The sequence below is a fragment of the Delphinapterus leucas genome, chromosome 12, assembly GCF_059928025.1.
Source record: "Delphinapterus leucas isolate spDelLeu-1000000601 "Yukka" chromosome 12, BTC_Dleu_Yukka2, whole genome shotgun sequence".
Lineage (NCBI taxonomy): Eukaryota > Metazoa > Chordata > Mammalia > Artiodactyla > Monodontidae > Delphinapterus > Delphinapterus leucas.
Window position 1 is genome coordinate 68,408,821 of NC_143140.1, and position 20,356 is coordinate 68,429,176.

General features: G+C 42.3%; 1 protein-coding gene across 1 annotated transcript in view; it reads right to left on the reverse strand.

Annotated features, from left to right (window-relative positions):
- Positions 1 to 20,302, reverse strand: part of ALDH8A1 (aldehyde dehydrogenase 8 family member A1) — a 31,197-nt gene extending 10,895 nt beyond the window's left edge. The window contains exons 1-5 of the mRNA XM_022557206.2: positions 13,277 to 20,302; positions 9,760 to 9,907; positions 7,653 to 7,808; positions 5,903 to 6,052; positions 922 to 1,178 (exon numbers count right to left, since the gene is read on the reverse strand). Of these exons, the coding sequence (XP_022412914.1) occupies positions 922 to 1,178; positions 5,903 to 6,052; positions 7,653 to 7,808; positions 9,760 to 9,907; positions 13,277 to 13,426 (861 nt within the window). The 5' untranslated portion in view covers positions 13,427 to 20,302. The remainder of the gene's footprint in view (positions 1 to 921; positions 1,179 to 5,902; positions 6,053 to 7,652; positions 7,809 to 9,759; positions 9,908 to 13,276) is intronic.
- Between the last annotated feature and the right edge of the window lie 54 nt (positions 20,303 to 20,356).

Genomic DNA, 20,356 nt, shown 5'->3' on the forward strand with positions numbered 1-20,356 from the left:
GATTTTAAAGATAGAACTAACAGGACCTGTTGGTGGATTAGTGAGGTATAAGGAAAAGAGAAAGTAAGAACAAGGATGAGTCCCAGATTTGGGGCCTGAGTCTCAGAGTGGATGGTAGTCTCTTCCCTGGAGAGGCAAACACAAGGCGGGGAGAGCAGAGGTACCGCAGGGAAAGGAGAGGGAGGGGAATCAAGAGTTCTGCTCTGCACAGGTTAAGTTTCAGATGCTACTGGACATCCAAATAGAGGTACTGAGTGTTCCAGGGAGAGGTGCTAACAGATTTCTGAGTGAAAAATCATCCTTATCATCATTTGAACATAACATGTAATAGTTTACAAACCACATTCTGGACTTGTCAGTATTGTGTATGTATGATTGTACATATATGCATAAATAAATATTTTCATCACATTGATATTTCATCTTCACAACAACCCATCCAACAATCAGGAGAAACAAAGTTGCTCAAGGCTCCTCCATGATGTTAAGTTAAGAAACTTGCTTGAGACTTGTTCAGGTATTTATTTCTAAGTGTGTGAATGCATTTGGGATGCTTTGGGGAGGGATAATAAGGTTTCCAGGAGCTAGGACACCTGGACAGCAAGAAAAGACTGGGAAAACTATAAATAAAGGAATGGGGAAGCTTGGAGAAGCAAAAAAGAAGTCATCACCCGATAAAAGCTGTGTAACTCAAGAAGAGGAGTTCGCTGCACAGGAGACGCCACAAGGCTTCTGAGTGACATTATGATTGAACAGATAGTCAATGGAGTAACACAATGTAACCATTCTCCTTTCACTGAAATAGTCCTGGATTGACTTACCCCAGTTTTGCACTGTGATGCAACAGATCCAGCTTGACAGGGCTACTGAGTTAAAAACAAGCAAATAAACAAAAGGGAAGAAAAAACCCAGAGGACATACCTGGTTGGCAAAGCTGGACCTGACTGTGGTCGGAACACACTCCTCCAGGTTGGCATCTTCAAAGATGATGGCAGGATTCTTGCCCCCCAGCTCCAGCGAGAGCTTCTTGCAGTGGGGAGCACTCAGCTGTGTGATCCGCTCGGCCGTGGGCTGGCTCCCAGTGAAAGAGATGAGGGGCACCTCTGGGTGGGACACCAGCGCCTCGCCTACCCTGGGTCCCAATCCAAACACAATATTTACAACACCTGGTGGAACACCTGGGTGGGAAGCAGTATTGGTTTCAGTGATTCTTCTCAGTATGTCGAGGACTTCAGGTTACATGGAGATTCTCCTTCAAAGTTCAACGGCGTGAATGGGGTTGGGAGGGAATGTTAACGGCTGTCTCTGGTTCAATAGCAAAACAAAGACTACAGCATCACCTCTGCCTATACTATGCCCCGGGCGGGATTTCTCCGGGGGCTTTGTCCTAGAAAAATGCAGGGTTGAACATTCTATATAATTCATTCCATAGTATTGACTGGGCCTCAGGGGCTGGAGATACAAATACATCCTCAGGCAGGTCGGGGCCCAGGAGGGAGGAGAGCCCTGCTCCAAGCTGGCATCCACGACTCACAGTTCAGTGAGCAAATGTGAAGTAGAGGGAGCATTCATGCACTAAAGAAACCAGAGAAAGGCTGGGCTTCCCTGGTGGCGCAGTGGTTGAGAGTCCGCCTGCCGATGCAGGGGATACGGGTTCGTGCCCTGGTCCGCGAAGATGCCACATGCCACGGAACGGCTGGGCCCGTAAGCCATGGCCACTGAGCCTGCGCATCCGGAGCCTGTTGCTCCGCAACGGGAGAGGCCACGGCAGTGAGAGGCCCGCGTGCCGCCAAAAAAAAAAAAAAACAAAAAAGGAAGCCAGAGAAGAGACTGACTACCTCGGCCCAGGGGAGTGAGGGACGGCTCCCCCAGGAAGGTGAGTCTTGAGTTGAAGGTCCAGCTCCCCATGATATGGATGCACCATCACGCTCTAAGACTGACTGACCAAGAACACCCCGAAGTAGGTGCCCCAATCTTTTCTCTCAGGAAACTCTACTGCTCTATATCTGCATGTATTCATTTATGTGTTTTATGGATTTTCCTGTTCATTACATATCGACCACTAGAAGGTACTCCAGCTAAGGGCAGACATGGGGTCTGTGTTTTGCCTTTCGTTGTATCCACTGTGCCATGGCCTACTTTGCCATATAGAATGAATACCCATTAAAAAAAATTTTTTTAACACATCACATTTAAAATAAATTAATGATAGCCATTATCAAAAAATCTGGAAACAATAAATGCTAGAAAGGGTGTGGTGAAAAGGGAACCCTCCTGCACTGTTGGTGGGAATGTAAATTGATACAGCCACTATGGAGAACAGTATGGATGTTCCTTAAAAAACTAAAACTGGAACTACCATGTGACCCAGCAATCCCACTACTGGGCATATACCCTGAGAAAACCATAATTCAAAAAGAGTCACGTACCACAATGTTCATTGCAGCACTATTTACAATCGCCAGGACATGGAAGCAACCTAAGTGTCCATCTACAGATGAATGGATAAAGAAGATGTGGCACATATATACAATGGAATGTTACTCAGCCATGAAAGGAAACGAAATTGAGTTATTTGTAGTGAGGTGGATGGACCTAGAGTCTGTCATACAGAGTGAAGTAAGTCAGAAAGAGAAAAACAAACACTGTATGCTAACGCATATATATGGAATCTAAAAAAAAAAAAATTGGTTCTGAAGAACCTAGGGTCAGGATGGGAATAAAGACGCAGACATAGAATGGACTTGAGGACACGGGGAGGAGGAAGGGTAAGCTGGGACGAAGTGAGAAAGTGGTATGGACATATATACACCACCAAATGTAAAATAGATAGCTAGTGGGAAGCAGCCACATAGCACAGGGAGATCAGCTCGGTGCTTTGTGACCACCTAGAGGGGTGGGATAGGGAGGGTGGGAGGGAGGCTCAAGAGGGAGGGCATATGGGGACATACGTATGCATATGGGTGATTCACTTTTGTGTACAACAGGAGCTAATGCAGTATTGTGAAGCAATTATACTCCAATAAAGATCTATTAATAAATAAATAAATAAAATAAATTAATGAAAAATAAGATATAATGCTACATATGTATGCTATTAAAATAATTTTAATGAGAATAAAAAATTTAAAGAGTACCAGTAAACGTTCACATTTATTGGGTACTTCCTGTGGGCTGGTCATTGTTGTAAATGGGCTACACCCTATAGATCTCCCAACAGCTCTGTGAGGTTCGTCGTATTAATACATTGATTGATTACATTTCTTTGAGCTCCGATGTTAATAAGTTAAGAGCTATCTACTGGCCAGTACTCCTCAGAACCATTTTGCCATTTGATCCAGACACTAATGAAATTTTTCTAGATAAATCTGCCTTCTACCCTTAAAAGATTCTGGTTATAAGAGAGAGAAGGCAGTTTAATTGGCAAATAACAATTCAGTAAAACTCAGAGTAGGAGGCTAAGAGACGGGAAAGGGAAGGAAGTCCCTCCAGAGCTAGGATGTGCCTGGATCACGACAAGGAAAATTTTAAGCTTAAACAGAGCAGAACCAAAATTAATAGGAAGGGCCAGAAATCTGCCATCAGTGGACACTTCAGGAATGAGAGCAAACGTTTGGTGCCCACAAGGGAAAAAAACAAATATTCTAGGGCTCCCAAAGAGGTATTCATGGTGTATCTATATAAATATTCGATGATTTTATTTCAAAGAAAGTTCACTTACCAAGTCTGTTTGAATGCCGCGGACTAGAGGAGCTAGCTGTTGACATATCCAAAATGCCTTAGCACGTTGTTTTAGCTTTCTTTTCTTACACTATTGCAAGTTTCTCTTAGAGTGCTCTAAAGCAGAATTAAGTGATGTCATTCACACCCCCTCCCAATCCCAGTGGAGAAACTGAGGGCTCATGTCAGGTGCAATTGGACCATCATACTCTCAGTGTTTGTTGGAGGAGGAAAGTTTGGCAAAGCCAGCCCAGGGAGGGAGGGAGGGACAGACTGTCTCGGTACAATAGGTTTATTCATTCACAAGAATAAGAGCAATGCTGGGTAAATAAATGGAAACATAAAACTCTCAGGCAGACCAGGTTCTGGGTTATATGAAAGAGGAGGGTGATTAGAAAAGAGAAATCAGGGGCTTCCCTGGTGGCGTACTGGTTGAGAATCTGCCTGCAAATGCAGGGGACACAGGTTCGAGCCCTGGTCTGGGAGGATCCCACATGCCACGGAGCAACTAGGCCCGTGGGCCACAACTACTGAGCCTGAGCGTCTGGAGCCTGTGCTCCGCAACAAGAGAGGCCGCGATAGTGAGAGGCCCGCGCACCGCGATGAAGAGTGGCCTCCGCTTGCCACAACTAGAGAAAGCCCTTGCACAGAAACGAAGACCCAACACAGCCAAAAATAAATAAATTAATTAATGTCAGATGTAGGCTTGTGACATCCTCTGTCACATAGGGGAGGACGTAAGTCAGGCACCAGCAGATAAACAAAGCTTTAAAAAAAAAAGAAAAGAGAAATCATCATAGATCAAGACGTAGCTGATCTTAGGAGTGAGTGGTCTCGGGAACACGGCTCTGTGGCACCCTCCCCAGCTCCCTGTGTATCCAACACAGGATCAAAGCAGAGCGAAGGCCCCACTTCTATCTCACACCAGGGAACCGGCAGTCAAGAGGCAGGGAAGAAACACCTTGGACCTTTGCAGATACTAGAGATTCCATTTTGCAAAGAAAGGGATAGAATGCGGTCTCTTTTGTAAGGGAGGGATAGCACGTTCTGGGACAGGAGGGAGGTAGGGATGTTCATATCATGCACCTTCCAGAGGCCTGGGGCAGCCATCGACATCATCCCAAAGACCTAGGCTGGGTGGCCTCATTCTTCCATAGGATACAAGGGAAATGGGCAGCTAAACTAGGGTCATGAGGCCCAGTGCTCTTCCCTCAACGGGCACAATTTAACCTGTCATCTAAACCCTGGAGTAGGAACTGGCTCAACTTTCCTGGAAGCCAATGTGTATGTTTTTGCTTTGAGAGAAAAGGCATACAGGAGAGAGATGGGCTCTTACCAACCACTCCTTCTATGGATCTAAGTGAGCCCAGCAACACCTTCTTTGTGGGCTTGAAGGAAACGAGCACAGCAGAGACTGACAGAGCCTGTTCCCCACCACCTGCCAATCATTCCCACCCAGGCTGGGCAGAGACATGAGCTGAGGGCCTAACAGTGAGGGGCTTCCTGTGGGTTACAAGCTAGAGCCTCCTGCCTGCAACCTTCCAACCCCGGTGCAGTGTCGGCTGAACACTCCAGGCGAAACCAGGAACACACCTTCCACATTTTAAACCATCGGCAAAAGGGGGACAAGGAACCATAGTATATCAGCATCTCAGCAGTGGTTCCAAATGCAGGGAAAACTGAGGGGTGTATATTCAATTCTCTTGAAAATGGGCTGTTTCTCTTAGGCATTCTATAGCTGTGCAAACCAGAGAGGTACCTAGCAATATTCTTCTTTGCATCAAAATCCACTGGTGTTTCAAACGTACTATTTAAACTGACTATTGGAGACACAGTCTGGGGCAGGCTGGTGTCTGAGTTTATCAAGCTCTTTAAGCCGTTTGCTGTACTGCTATCCTGTGCTCAGGGGACTGCCCGTGGAGCCCGTGCAGGGAGGAGCTATCCTGCAGTAGCATGTTCTGGGGATGAAGAAAGGAAGCGGTGGGCACGAGCCCCGTGGATGAAGGGGATTTCTCAGAAGAGGATCAGGGAAACGAAAAATCAGAGATGTCCCTGGGATCTGTTTCGGTGCTGAGCAGATTTCTATCCAAAATAACTTTTCAAATGTCAGTGACCCTACGGTGGCCGAAGCCTACACAACATACATCTCCAAAGCCAACCGCGTGCCCCATCTCCCAATTACCTGCTTTCTCCAGGAGTTTGCACATCATCCACGCGGTCACAGAAGTCAGCTCGCTGGGCTTGGCTATCACAGTGTTGCCAGCAGCGATCGCTGGAGCCAGCTTCCAGGTCAGCAAGTAGAGGGGCAGATTCCAGGGACTGATCAGACCAGCTAACAGAGGATAACAGAAGCATTGCCAGCAATGACATGCCCCTCAAAGCAGATGGGCCAGACAGGCTTTATGAATGCAAACTCCTTCATGCTACACCAAACTTCAGCTTACTCTCCCAAAATCCCAAACTTTTGTAGCCAACTTCAGGGAACTAATTCTAAACTGTATTACAAGCAGCTGTACCTTTTAAGACTATAATCAGGACAGTCTACTCTTTTCTTGATGACTTACAATTATATTTATGAACAACAGCAATATAAGTTCTGGGGCTAAAAGACTGTCACCTGTCCCCAAACATTCTCAGAATGTGATCAATTTTGAGAGTTGTAGACTGATCTCTGTACTGTTTAAACTTCTCCCTCCTCATTAATCAAACAGGCCAGCTACTATTTCTTCTAAATTTCTCCATCTCTGTTTCTAATCTCTTGTGGATTGAGACATAAAATTTCTAGCTGTTCAGAATTATTTGTAAAATAAGAGCAATAGGTTCTGAGACTGTGAAATCCATTTTCGCTAACCCAGAGTATTTTTTAATTAAAAAAAAAAAATCTTTCTAGGTTCTCACCTGTATCCTGACCAGATAGGTTTGCTGGGTAAGTAACAGAACCAACATCTACAGTGGGTCTCCATGTAACATTCTGAAACCACCTAGGCTTCTGACCATAAAACGTGTAAAAATAAAACCTACATTATGAATCAGTAGATGGATTCACCTTATTTTATACTCTGCCCTCAAGCCTGAGCTATGAAAGTGAACATAGTTTACATTATTAAATTTCCCACTGAAAAATCTGCTCTTTAGGGGATAACAATATTTTTGCAGCATAATGTACTAGCATACTTCTTAGGAGGAGGTTGGAGCTTTCATAACGCCTTGAAAATACCATTTCCGAAGGGCTCAGGTAAAATGTTCCATTTTCTTCCCCCTTAACTTATCTTCTTTTATTCTATCATAAAATATAACTAGTAAAGTATGGACGGTAGTTGGTTTTTTCTCAGAGGAAACAGTGACATCTAGTGGAAACTTTTAGTTATTGCAGACATTTATATGTCCTCTAAAGGGCAAGAAGCAGAGAAATGAAAGAGGGAAGTAGATAATCCAGTCAAGGCTTATTTACCATGTCCCTGGCACTGTTCTAAGTGCTCTACACTTACTAACTTACATAATTCACACAAAGATATATAAAGATAAAATTAAACGATCCTCCCAGTTTCCAGCTCAGGATACTGAAGCACACAAAATTTAAATCACTTACCCCACACATAACCTAAAATCTATGATCTTAATCACAACGCTCTCTGGAAATAATTTGGTTTTTTTTAATTACAAGGGACAAAAAGTCCTGGATTGTGAATTTACAATCAGTATCATTCTTTTTTTCTGTGATTCCTCCAGAACAAGTTTCCAGGAATAACTAGGGAATTTGACACAAAGAAAATAAACTAGAATTGGATTTTTAAGGCCAATTAAATTTCAGATAAAGTAGAAGAAATTTCTACTTTCCTTTTTTTTAAGTCTGTTCCTTTAGATCAATTCTACAGGGCTGACTGAGCATCTCTACGTACAGCTGTGGTCCAGGCTTTCACTGCAGCACCTACCGATGCCCACGGGGGTCCGAACCGTGTAGTGGAGACAGCCCAGGTGGTCCATCTGTGTGCACTCGGACGTGTGGTGCAGGATGGAGGAAGCGAAGAACCGGAAGTTCTGTACAGACCGGGGAATGTCCATGGTTCTCGCCAGGGTTAGGGTTTTCCCTGTAAGAAGTCAACAGCAGAAGGCGCTGTCAGTGTTCTTCACCTCGGACTGGGAGGAAGCAATACCACACACGTATCCTGCTCACACTGAAGTAGCCTCTGTTTCTTCCAGCCTGGGATGGGCATTCATTGGTTACAGAGAGCGTTGATCATAGTTTGATAAAACTGTGAAACAATTAGATGTGAGGTTGTAAGATGAAGTAGAGGGGGTTAGAGTTGAGTCAAATAATCTTTGTTTTGTGGACTGAACAATTCATAGCTATCATCAGGAATTCGCCAGATGCTATCACTTCACCCACACCAGCTCTTTCAATTCAAAATCACCAAGCTTTGGACATGCTACAGAGGGGTTGGAATAATGGGTGTTAAGACAGCTGTATTTGCACGTCACCAAAAAAGCACGTGGTGATATTAACTGTCCCCTCAACACACAGTGGAGTCACTAAGATGGACACATGGCAGAGCCACTGGTGGGAAGCTGGCACAGGATGCTGTGTGGCCCTTGCTCACCCATCACGTGCCCCATGCACATCCTAGACATATGCTTCCCTGGATTGTTCCTCAGTTATCTTTAGTGATACAGGGAGACTCTGCAGTGTCAGGAAGCATTTTTTTCTTAAGGGTTTGGAGTCAGGCTGCTTCTTAACTTTAGGCTGCTTTACAGCACGCATGTAAATTAAAAAGATCTTGGCCTTTCCTAACAGATATCACTACAAAGATTTACAGACATTTACTCCATTACCCTGACTTCTGGGAAGCAGTTAAAAAAATTGGGAAATTGTGTTGGGAGTGGAACAGTGACCGACATATCAGAAATCTTTCTAAAAAACTGTGTGACTGCTCTTCAAGTTATCTTTGCCTTTAGCAAACAAACTTATGTTTACCAAAGGGGAAAGGAGGGGGAGGGATAAATTAGGAGGTTGGGATTAACATATACACACTATTATATATAAAATAGATAACCAACAAGGACTTACTGTAGAGCACAGGAATTATATTCAATATCTTGTAATAACCTATAAGGGGTAAGAATCTGAAAAAGAACATATATATGTATATATACATACATATATACATATATAAGACAATTTGAAGAGCTGTCACCTGTATATGTATGTATATAGATATAGATATATATCTGAATCACTGTGCTGTACACCTGAAACTAACATATTGTAAATCAACTATACTTCAATTAAAAAATAAATATCATGCCACAACTACTGAAGCCCGTGCCCCTAGAGCCTGTGCTCTGCAACAAGAGAAGCCACCGCAATGAGAAGCCCTTACGCCACAACGAAGAGTAGCCCCTGCTTGCCGCAACTAGAGAAAGCCTGCTCGCAGCAAGGAAGACTCAATGCAGCCAAAAATAATTAATTAATTAATTAAAAATTTAAAACTAATAAATGAATCATGTAGTGAAAAGAAAAGAAACAAATTTGCTTTGAAACTCTCTACTTAGAACTAGTGGAGGGCTGCACCCTCAGCCCTCGTTCTTCCTCTCTCCCCATATCCATGCCCTTTGCCATACATCTTTGCAGTTCCTTCCACCAAATATACAATGTATTTATTTCCGTTCCTCCTGAACTGGCGTTGGGCCTTGACTTGCTTTGGCCATCAGAATGAAGCAGAAGTGGGCCAGTTGCAAGCCTCGGCCTTCAGAGGCCTTGGCTGGTTTGGCTTTCCATCCTCTACCACTGCCGTGAGAAGCACATGGGTGGGCTAGCTGATAGGTCCAAGTGGGTGGGGGTAACATGAAGAAAGTGTCCTGAGTTCCATCCACACGGTTAAGAGGCAAGAGATCAACTGACAACCTGGAAGGAGCGTGTGAACCGCCAGGAAGATAGTGCGTGCTCTTCCCATAAAGAAGGGACAGCGGCGCTAAACCCCGGCTCCGCTAGAGAGAGCGAGCTTGGGAAAGAGGGAAGAGGCTGGCACAGATGCCTCTCACCTTGGTCCCTGGATTCAGCCTGGGCCAGCTCCTCCAGGGACTGTTCCAGCAAATCCGCCAGCCGCTGCAGCACCTGCGAGCGCTCCTGGGGCCTCCGGGAGGACCAGCCCGGAAAAGCTGCTCTGGCGGCCTCCACCGCTGCTTCGATCTCGGAGGGGCAAACGGAAGAGGGTCGCCTTAGACTGTTGCTCCCGAGGGTTGGATGAATCCAGAATCCACAGGTCCGTACATGGCTAACGTTTTTTCTGCCTAATTGCAAGTATTCGACACTCCCAATACTGAGTCGCCCACAAAGTGGTGTTTACCTGACCAGCAAAGTCGGGGCACCACAAAAAAAGAAAAATGCTCCATTTTGACCAAGGTATCCAGAATGTGGCGATAATAGAATCTATTTGCGTAGCAGGTATACGTTTTCAATAATTTCAAAATATAGAAAATTTCTGAATATCATATGAGAGGAAACTTAATTAAGATGTATGGAATCTCTAAACTTTTAATGCAGTTTTGACATACTTGATAAGGTCTAAAAGTTTCTTTGAAATCACATCCCAGACTGTCATTTTCACTTGGAATGACTAATCATATTAGTTATTTATTGACTAATTTTTATATATAACGGAATGTGCTAAATGCTTTACACAAATTATTTCATTAAATCCCTTTTAAAATTCTGTAACATGAGTATTGCTAAGCCTGTTTTACAGATAAGGAAACTAAAACACAGAGAGCTCAAGTAATTTGCCAGAGGTCACACAGCTAATAAGTGGCAGAATCAGGATGCAAACCCAGATCTCTGTGGCTCCCAAGACCACAGCTGGCCTGCTATGGCATAACCACAGTCCCAGTCCCCTGCCTGGCTCCGCCCAATGGAAAGGTCCTCTGTTGGAGAAGAGGGCATCTGTGGTTGAACAGATAGCTTGGGGACCTGGTTTTAGAGCTAAATCCAAAAGGAAACAATGTATAGGAAGGTATCAGCAAAGCCAGTTCATGGAGGCAGAATGAATTATCAGGGTTTCTGCTGTCTTTCTCCTCTCTTAGGCAAACGTCTAAGCAATGCCTTTTCCAGAGATGGCAAATCCAGAGCCTGTGTCTCTCCCTTCTCCTCTCTCACATGCATGACATTCATAATCACTCACAGCTTTCTTCCACCACTGGACCCAGGCTCAGTCTCAGAATCTTTTTCCACAAGCTTCCGGCATCTTTCTTGTATTACACGATCTGAAAATTCAGCTGCCCTATCACCCCAAATCGGATCTACATGCCTTCTCATTTTCTTTATGTGAACAAAGTCACCTTCAGCTGAGCTAAAATAGGTATAAAAGGATTCTTGTCTTAATTACAAATGTCTGGAAAGTTGGTGGTTGATGCCCTGCTGCCAGCCAACAAGAGGACGGTTCCTACCTACAGCAGTCAACGTCAAATCTAATCTTCCTACAGTTGTTGATGCAAAACTCTGATCTTTTAGAAAAGCAGAAAACTCAAGTCCAGTCATATTTTCTAAGTTGTCCTATGTCACATGTCCTACATCCATTTAATGTAGAACACATATAATGTACTACATACAATATTAGCAAAAGATAATACTTATAAAGCATTTACTATATGCCAGATGCAAAGGGCTCTACATATGTCAGTCTGTTTAATCTTCAGAACAACACTCTGAAGTAGGTATTATTATTATCCCCATTTTGTAGATGAGGAGACTGAGGTTCAGCTCTAGGTCAAGAACGTAGGTATTAAGCGGTGCAGCTGATCTCTGAAGCCAGGCAGTCGGACCCCAATGCTACAGTGCAAATGCTACTGCGAGTGTGTGTGTGACCACTGATCTAAGCATGCTGTGGTCTGTAAAATAAGGATGATGATAGAGTCTTATTTATAGGTTATGACTCAGATTTGGGACAATTTGTGTTCAATGGCTTAATGAATGCACAGCACAAAGCAAAAGCTGAATGAATGGGAGTCCTGTTGACAGACTGGCCGCACTTTCTGTGAGTGACTTGTGGGGAAATTGGGCATGTGGCTTGCATGGTAACCATATTTTTCAAGCCAGAAAAACCTGGGATTTATGGTATCAGATGGAACGTTTGCAAGCTGGATGGCTGGAAAATCCAAAATATCTATTCCTCTGCGAGCAGGTGTATCCATCCCTCATTCTCTCTTCTGCAAGGGCTGAGCCATTAGCTGCAGAAAATATTTCTCCTGAATTTGGCATACTTGTCAATTTTAACTTTACTTTGGAAAGGGCTCTGAGACAATGAGGGCTGGAAAAGCTGGATTTTCCACGTCTATCCCAGGTCATTTGAAGCAAACAAAATTGCAGGTTACAGTTTAACCAACAGATTAGCCAATATTTGCAAACTTTAATCCAAAAGTCTAAAGGTTTCTTTTTAATGCAAGACAGATTTAGAATATTATTAACAGTAGAGAAAGAATAGCTTAGTTCTTTTTTTAAATAAACCTTGCATATAATACTCATTTACATATGAAGGCTACAATTATCTTTTAAATAATCTAGTTCTTTGTGCCTTAAAAAAATAAATTAAAATCCATTTAATTTGATCATAAATCCATTTAGATGAGTATAAATTCATCAGCCACATTTATCAGCCCAAATATATTTATACTCTCAGTGCAATAACTAATCAAATATATCGCAAATATTTTACAAAACTCCTCAATAATATTAATTCTACATCACTGAAAAAAAGTTTTAATGTGTGCACCATTAAGTACTTTGAGTAAGAAAAAGTAGTGTTAAATTTAACTTCAAAAATATGCAGGGGGCTTCCCTGGTGGCGCAGTGGTTGAGAGTCCGCCTGCCGATGCAGGGGACACGGGTTCGTGCCCCGGTCCGGGAAGATCCCACATGCCGCGGAGCGGCTGGGCCCGTGAGCCATGGCCGCTGAGCCTGCGCGTCCGGAGCCTGTGCTCCGCAACGGGAGAGGCCACAACAGTGAGAGGCCCGCGTACCGCAAAAAAAAAAAAAAAAAAAAAAAAAATATGCAGGAATTTGATTCTGCATTTCATCATTCAAATGATTGGTTTTACTTTACTAGATATTTTGAAGACATGAAGATTACAGGATAATATAAAATAAATCCCTGGGTTTTAAGATTTTGCTAATTTTTGTGAAGTAATGCATTTTGTGGAAATCCATGAATATAATGGCAAATTTAGGCAACACTTGGTTGAGAAAAAGGATCACTTAGTAATACTGATCATTCTTACAAATAATGCTTTTTACTAGGCACCCATCAAGGAATGTCTGTGAGTTGTGGCTTTGTGTTAGGCTACCTGGATTATTATTTGTTTCTGCATATGGTAACCTGAGATTGGTGTCGTGTATCATATATACCCAATTACAAAATAAACCTTCCTAGAACTAAAAACCTTCCTTCTGCTAATGTTTAACAATCCTACACCTTTTCTCAATTTCCTTTGCTCCTAGAAAATTAAGTTACCATAAATCACCAACAGGCAAAGTAGATTTCAGTCTTCTCTGAGTGAATATACTCACCTCTTCTTTTCCACTGTTTGGCACTCGGCAGTACACTTCCCCTGTAGAGGGATCGTAGGAATCTATGTATGAGCTACAAGGTAAAAATTTCCCATCTATGAAATTTTCCAGCATCAGAAGGGCCCTTGTTCCAGCCATAGGAAAGGACATGCCTGCCCTTCCCCTTTGCGTTGCTCAGGAAGGTTATCCCCCCGCTCTCCCGACTCCTGACTTAAGTCCCCTCCTCACTTCCAGCCCCAGTGACCCCATCTGCCAATCAGTGAAAGTGGGAGGTGACATGACATTCTCCGAGAGTATTTCAGTCTCTAAACTCCGAATGAAGAGAGTTCCCAAATATTTCACAGCTGTCCAGTACGTTGTGAGAAATGGATAATAATATGTTAAAGCAACATCAGCTTATGTGTTCATGGCCCTTTAAAATGGTCAAAAGGCATCTGTGTGTATCATTTTATTGGATTTACACTATATTCACTGCTCGAACATTGATTAAGTGCCAGGCTGTGAGGCAGGTCTTTACATGAATTTACTCATTTATTCCACACAACAATCCTATAGAAAGTAAAGGTCATTACTTCCCTTCTTTTGTCCTCGGAGAGGTGAATTTGTCCAGAATTGCAGAGTTGGTAAGGGTCCTTTTAGTCTCCAAATCATGTGCTTTTTCCTCAGTGCATCACTGCCCTCACCCTCAGAGGTGGCTGAAGGCAGACTTTCTCTTTCCATCACCCACCAGTTTCTCTCTGCCTTGTCGCTGAACTGTCCATCCTAAAACCGGGGCTGCCACCCCAGCCCACATCTTCCCAGATGTGCCATGAAGATGACGGTATCAGCCCAAACTATATACAATGTATGTAACGCACCCAGGACTCATGTCCATGATGTATATAAGAAGTTCTACAAATTGGTAAGAGAAATGAACAACCTCATAGAAAGGTAAGCAAAGGATATGAAAAGCACCTCATAGCAAAGGGAACACAGTGGGCTAATGAGTGCGTGAAAGGATGCTCTGTGTCACAGTTAATCAGGGAATGTGAGAGACAAAGAAGACTGGAAAAGTTTTTTTTTTTTTAAATTGAGGTATAGTTGATTTACAATGTTGTGTTAGTTTCAGGTGTACAGCAAAATTTTATATATATATATACACACAACACACTTTTTCACATTCTCTTCCCTTATAGGTTATTACAAGATATTGAGTAGAGTTCCCTGTTCTATAAAGTAGGACCTTGTTGATTATCTATTTTATATATAGTAGTGTGTATCTGTTAATCCAAATTCCCAATTTATCTCTCTCCCCTTCCCCTTTGGTTACCATAAGTTTCTTTGTGAGTCTGTTTCTGTTTTGTAAATAAGTTCACTTGTATCATTTTTTTAGATTCCACATATAAGCGATATCATATGATACTTGTCTTTGTCTGACTTACTTCACTCAGTATGATAATCTCTAGGTCCATCCCTGTTGCTGCAAATGGCATTATTTCGTTCTTTTTGTGGCTAAGTAATATTCCATTGTGTATACATACCACATCTTCTTTATCCACTCATCTATCAATGGACATTTAGGTTGTTTCCATGTCTTGGCTATTGTAAATAGTGCTGCCACATTTATTTCATTTATTTCACCATTAATTTACTAATACATATTTAAGTGGCTTCAATGTGAGAGAGAAAAGGGATCTTCTGAAAGCTAAAAGCTGGCCTGGCACTCACAGCTGGGCCATGGTGTTCCCCTACTGAACACTGACAATTCCTAAATCTCTGACATCAGACAAGGTTATTCTGTGCTCCTGATGAAGTGAGATACTGTCCTCACACCTGAGCACAGACCAAAAGGCACCGTGCAAACCATGAAAATGACTTAACATCGCCCTCTTGTGGTCAATATGCATGACTGCTGCTTTACTGCGTTCCATTTCTCCTACCTCCTATATGAAAATTGATACCCAACTGCAGAATTATTCCCACTTTCTGACCGTGCCCAGTCCAGAAGAAACCCCTGCTCACCTGAGCCCTCCCTCCTCATTACCTACATGTGCTCAATTCTTCACACCTTCTTATGAGAAGCACCTAGACTCCACGGCGGTCTCTCTGCCTGCAACAAGCATCAAAAAAAATAATAATTTTGACTACGGTTGTGTCCTGGTGGTCTTTGACTGATGACATCAACAAATGATCGGCATCAACATATGCTTGCTAAAGAATTTTCTACCATGATGTCCCCAATCTTAAAGTGTTCAACTACCTCTTCATGATCTGGACATTTAAAATCCTGCCTCCCCAATCCCTTCACCCTCTCCCAGAAGGACATCTTTTGAGACTCTTACCCCGCCTATAAGTAACGTCATATGAGTGATGAATTTGTGAGTTACAGTCCCTCTAACTTTGAGTTTTATATATTTAGCTCCTGTGTCCCTCTGTCTTTTGGAATTTAGCGCTGCCGAAAAGACTAAAGCTAATTTTTTGTTTCTTTGAAGATGATTTTTGGGGGAGTTTTGTTTTGTTTCCAAGATTGGCTTAATCTCATTAAAATTCCCTTGTGATGTTTTACATAAAATATGGTGCAATCTTGGGGTCTTCCTGTTCATCATTTTCACCTATCTGCATTCTAGGAGTGGTTTCCAAGGACAACCTCTATATCATCAACTCTTCGGCAATTGCTATCTATTTTACAGGCTTCACTGAATGTTTAAATTTTGCTATTACGATTTAGGCTTCCGTGGAGTCTCTTCTAACCTGTTCTGATTCTTTTCTCAGCTCAGCAATATCCCCTTACTTCTCACAGACACCATGCAGCAGTTATTGAAAGAAAACTTTTGTTTCCTGCAATACACCTGAAAGAAAGCTTTTTGCCTGCATGTGCTCAGGTACTACCGATTTTGCCACAAGCCTCTTATTTCTTAACCATCTTTAAATAAAAAGAAATATACCCAAGCCCAGTATTGGAAAGTACTAATGTGTCAGTTACTCCCACCATCTATCTCATAGTCCACCTGAGAGCTAGGAGAATCCCTAGCAGCCAGTCAATTGCTGGTTCCCTCTCTGAAATGCAGGCACATTTGAATCTTCCAGGATCAAGAGGGTCACCCCAGCTCAAGAAAGACTCCAAATTACAGCTGAGGTTCACCAGACAAGAGGACAGACAGAAGCAGTTTTAAAGTTTGCTTCTAACAAGTTTTCTCTTTCCTTCACTTTAAAAAACAGCGCCTTCACACACAGCATTATCATAGAAATAAAAGCTTGTAATTTTCTGACAATACAGATGTAAAGAAATGAAAATCCTCCATAATGCCACCACCGGTGTTAATTCTTTCACTCATTTAACAATTGCATGTGTGAAGGACTACATCAATTGCTGAAAAAGAATCAGAAGCAAAACAGAAAAGGTCTCTTTCCTCTTGGGACTTACATTTCAGCGGAAGGAGAACATAAATGAATCATACAAGTCAATATAAAATTGCACCCACGAAAATATTCCAAGGAGAGAGACAAGGTCCCACTGAAGCACATAGTAACCCATTTTCCTTTACACTAGTCAGAGGCCGGGGGTTCCCTGAGAAAACAGCAATGAGCTGGTACACAGGAGCAGAACCCAGTGTTCCACAGTGTTCTAATTAATCATTAACACGTATAGTTACATGGTTCATCTCACCCCTAGTGTGTTCATATTTTTTTTTTCCTTTTAAAAATCTTGAATATCTTTGGCATTTTCAAAGAACCAGGTTGTAAATTACTTGATCCGTTCTACTTTTGCTCTGCTGGCAAGATTCTAAAGCTAAGAAGGACTTTAGGTGTCTTCAACTAGGGTTATTGCTGGGCTCTCCTCATCTTGCCACTTGTACCCATACCTCATGTCAATGTGTGGTTCTGCTGGCTTGTGCCCCACTGTTAAGATTCTCACTGACGTGGTTCTTCTTACTGGAGGTGGGTGGGTTCTAAAGAATGGTTTTTACTGTTGGTGGGATCTTGATGTTGCTACTTTGAAGGCTAAAAGCTGCCCTCTTGGATGATTTTGCCAATGCAAAACCTGCCCCCGTTCCCTCCACTAATCCTGAATTGGTAGGAGATTGTGGCTTACGGGTTGAATTAGTTTAACTCAAGAGACTCTTGTATAGAAGTATTACAATTTTACTTCAGTATTAATGGTCCCCCCTCCTCACCTAGCCCCCTTCTAATGTTGTCTTTAGGGTGCATTCCTCCTGAATGCTTTCACACTGTTAACTCTCGTTTGTAGTTTGTAGTGCTGAGAAAGGCCCCTGGCTGAACTGTCAGCCCCATGACGACCGGCGCTCCAGAGCTCCCTCTGTGCATGGATATGGCAGACTCTTAGGGATGAAGGAAGGAATGTTTTCCTATTTACATATTTCTGTGACTATTTTAGAGGGAAGTTGGAAAATAATGGCCCAGGAGTTTTTATTGAGCCTTCTTATCTGGAAGCTTTTTAAAAAATTAGCTGTATAATCCTAATTCCAATATATCTAGGTTTCTAATTTTATATTTTTACATCATTTTTAAAAAGCTACTAATATTTCTATCAAAAAATCTTGATTACATTATAAAATGAAAAGAGCTTGACTAATGATCACAACTCCAAGAAAAAATATGCCCTAGAGACAGAAAAGAAATACATCAACATGTTAGCAGCAGTAATATTGATATTTAGGCAATATTACTATGGGTGAGTTTTATTCTTTACTTTTCTGTATTTTCCAAATTTTCTAGAGGGAATGATTACATTTTAACAATAGTTAAAATTATTACTGATCTGCATATTATTGGGAGAAAACAAACTATGTCCAGAAATTGTTTTCTAAACCAATATTTGAGTTTCTAAAATTCAAATATTGTCATAAATAACGAACGTGTGGAAAAACACTAACAAGCCCAAACATGGATCTGAAATTTTTTTAAGCCAGGTTACCACAGAGGCAACTGATCAAGTGGAGGCCCATGAAGAGTCACGGTAAGAGGACAAAGCCACTTGGGTAAAGAAACAGCGTGACCATAAATAGGAAGAAGCAGAGACAAGAAGTACCTGAAGCACAGTGACCCAATATGGATGTACTATTTAGTGTGGTAAGTATCAGGGGGAGGATTTCAGACCAAACCCAAGCTTGGGCGTGCTCGCCAGACATCTTGTCATTTAACCCCAACCTCCCACAGTGGGTTCTCTTAATATTACCACCCCTCAACAACAATCAATTGTAAACATAATGTAAATAAAAAGATCACTCTATCACAATTTAGGAAGGAAGAAATAAACTCATTTTTACTACTGCTGCTACTATTTGTTTTATGCTAAAGTTTTATCTAAAATTCTTAATGCTATCATGACCTTGTATGCCATACAGAGTGGATGTTTCTTGTTTTTGCATCCCACCCCCTCCCCCCGCCCCCAGTCCATTTCCCCTTCTTCATAGCATCCTGAATTTCCTTCCAACCCTTCCATAATTCTCAGCTGTGCACTTTGGGTGATACTCACATCACATCTAAAGGATGCCCCAAGGAAAGAAATTACACTCAGTTATAGTCCATGGTGAGATGTTTCTAGGACTTCTGGAAAAGACATGTTCTTTTAGCCTATCCTTGCCCTTGATGGAGGGTCTGAGGATCTAAGTGTGGAACCGCAGGGGGTTCCGTATGGAGTCTGAGGGCAAAACCAACACTGGAGAAGGCAGAGTACAGATTAGTCCTTGCCTGACACTGTGACTCGAGCAAGACCAGCTGAAAGTCAGGGCTACTGCAGGTCTTTCTTTTTTGCTTAAGTCACTTTAAATTAGGTTTCTGTCAGTTGTATCTGTTAAATTTCTGACTAATATAAATAAAATGCTTTTTTGCCTTAGCAAGTTTACTCTCAAATGACAGCTACACATATACTTTTTAGTAAAGAAATGTGTTCACCTTGTGATCGTCCACCAAGCAGCACATTCATGTTCTGTACACTTTACCATATGGATGTTATTCTTCAATTAAGAAGAAATGCTGTTGAATATGGTAAGCCATCAATATATAAATCACACCATTTCCCAATATAAAAAAATTGTATCGGTGCTTCCCTCATGGCGCAGTGGTTGAGAATCTGCCTGCCATTGCAGGGGACATGGGTTTGAGCCCTGGTCTGGGAAGATCCCACATGGCGCGGAGCAACTAGGCCCGTGAGCCACAACTACTGAGCCTGCGCATCTGGAGCCCGTGCTCCGCAACAAGAGAGGCCGCGATAGTGAGAGGCCTGCGCACCACGATGAAGAGCGGCCCCCGCTCGCCACAACTAGAGAAAGCCCTCGCACAGAAATGAAGACCCAACACAGCCAAAAATAAATTTAAAAATTAATTAATTAAAAAAAAATTGTATCATATGGTTCATCAGAACACAGTCCCAGCTGTGACAAAGCGAGACAGTGGCATGGACATATATACACTACCAAACGTAAAATAGATAGCTAGTGGGAAGCAGCCGCATAGCACAGGGAGATCAGCTCAGTGCTTTGTGACCACCTAGAGGGGTGGGATAGGGAGGGTGGGAGGGAGGGAGACGCAAGAGGGAAGAGATATGGGAACATATGTATATGTATAACTGATTCACTTTGTTATAAAGCAGAAACTAACACACCATTGTAAAGCAAGAACACAGTCCCAGCCTCAGCTGAGGACAAAATCCACTCAAAAGCAATGGTACCCAGGAGGGAGCTCAACAAGTACCTGTTAACTAAATATACCTTGGAGTTTGTTGAAACTTTAAAGAAAAACATGACTCTTACTCATAGGGGACTTACAATCTACAAGGAATACGAGATAAAGTCATCATACATGTAATTATAAAAGTGAGAATGGGAAAAATAAAATTAAGTTATGGTTAGAAATGGATGAAATTAAATTTGATCTGCTACTAGGATAAAAAGCAAGAATTCACGTGAAAGACTGGGGAAACCCTCAGGTGAAAAAGATCCCATAAAACCCAAGTCCTACTTAGAATCTCATAAACATCGAAGAAACACAACACATTTTGTTGTTATGCTCAAACAAAGGCATTTTATTAGCTGGCTTTACACCTTAAATAATATCTTGGTTACCAAAGGAACAATTTCC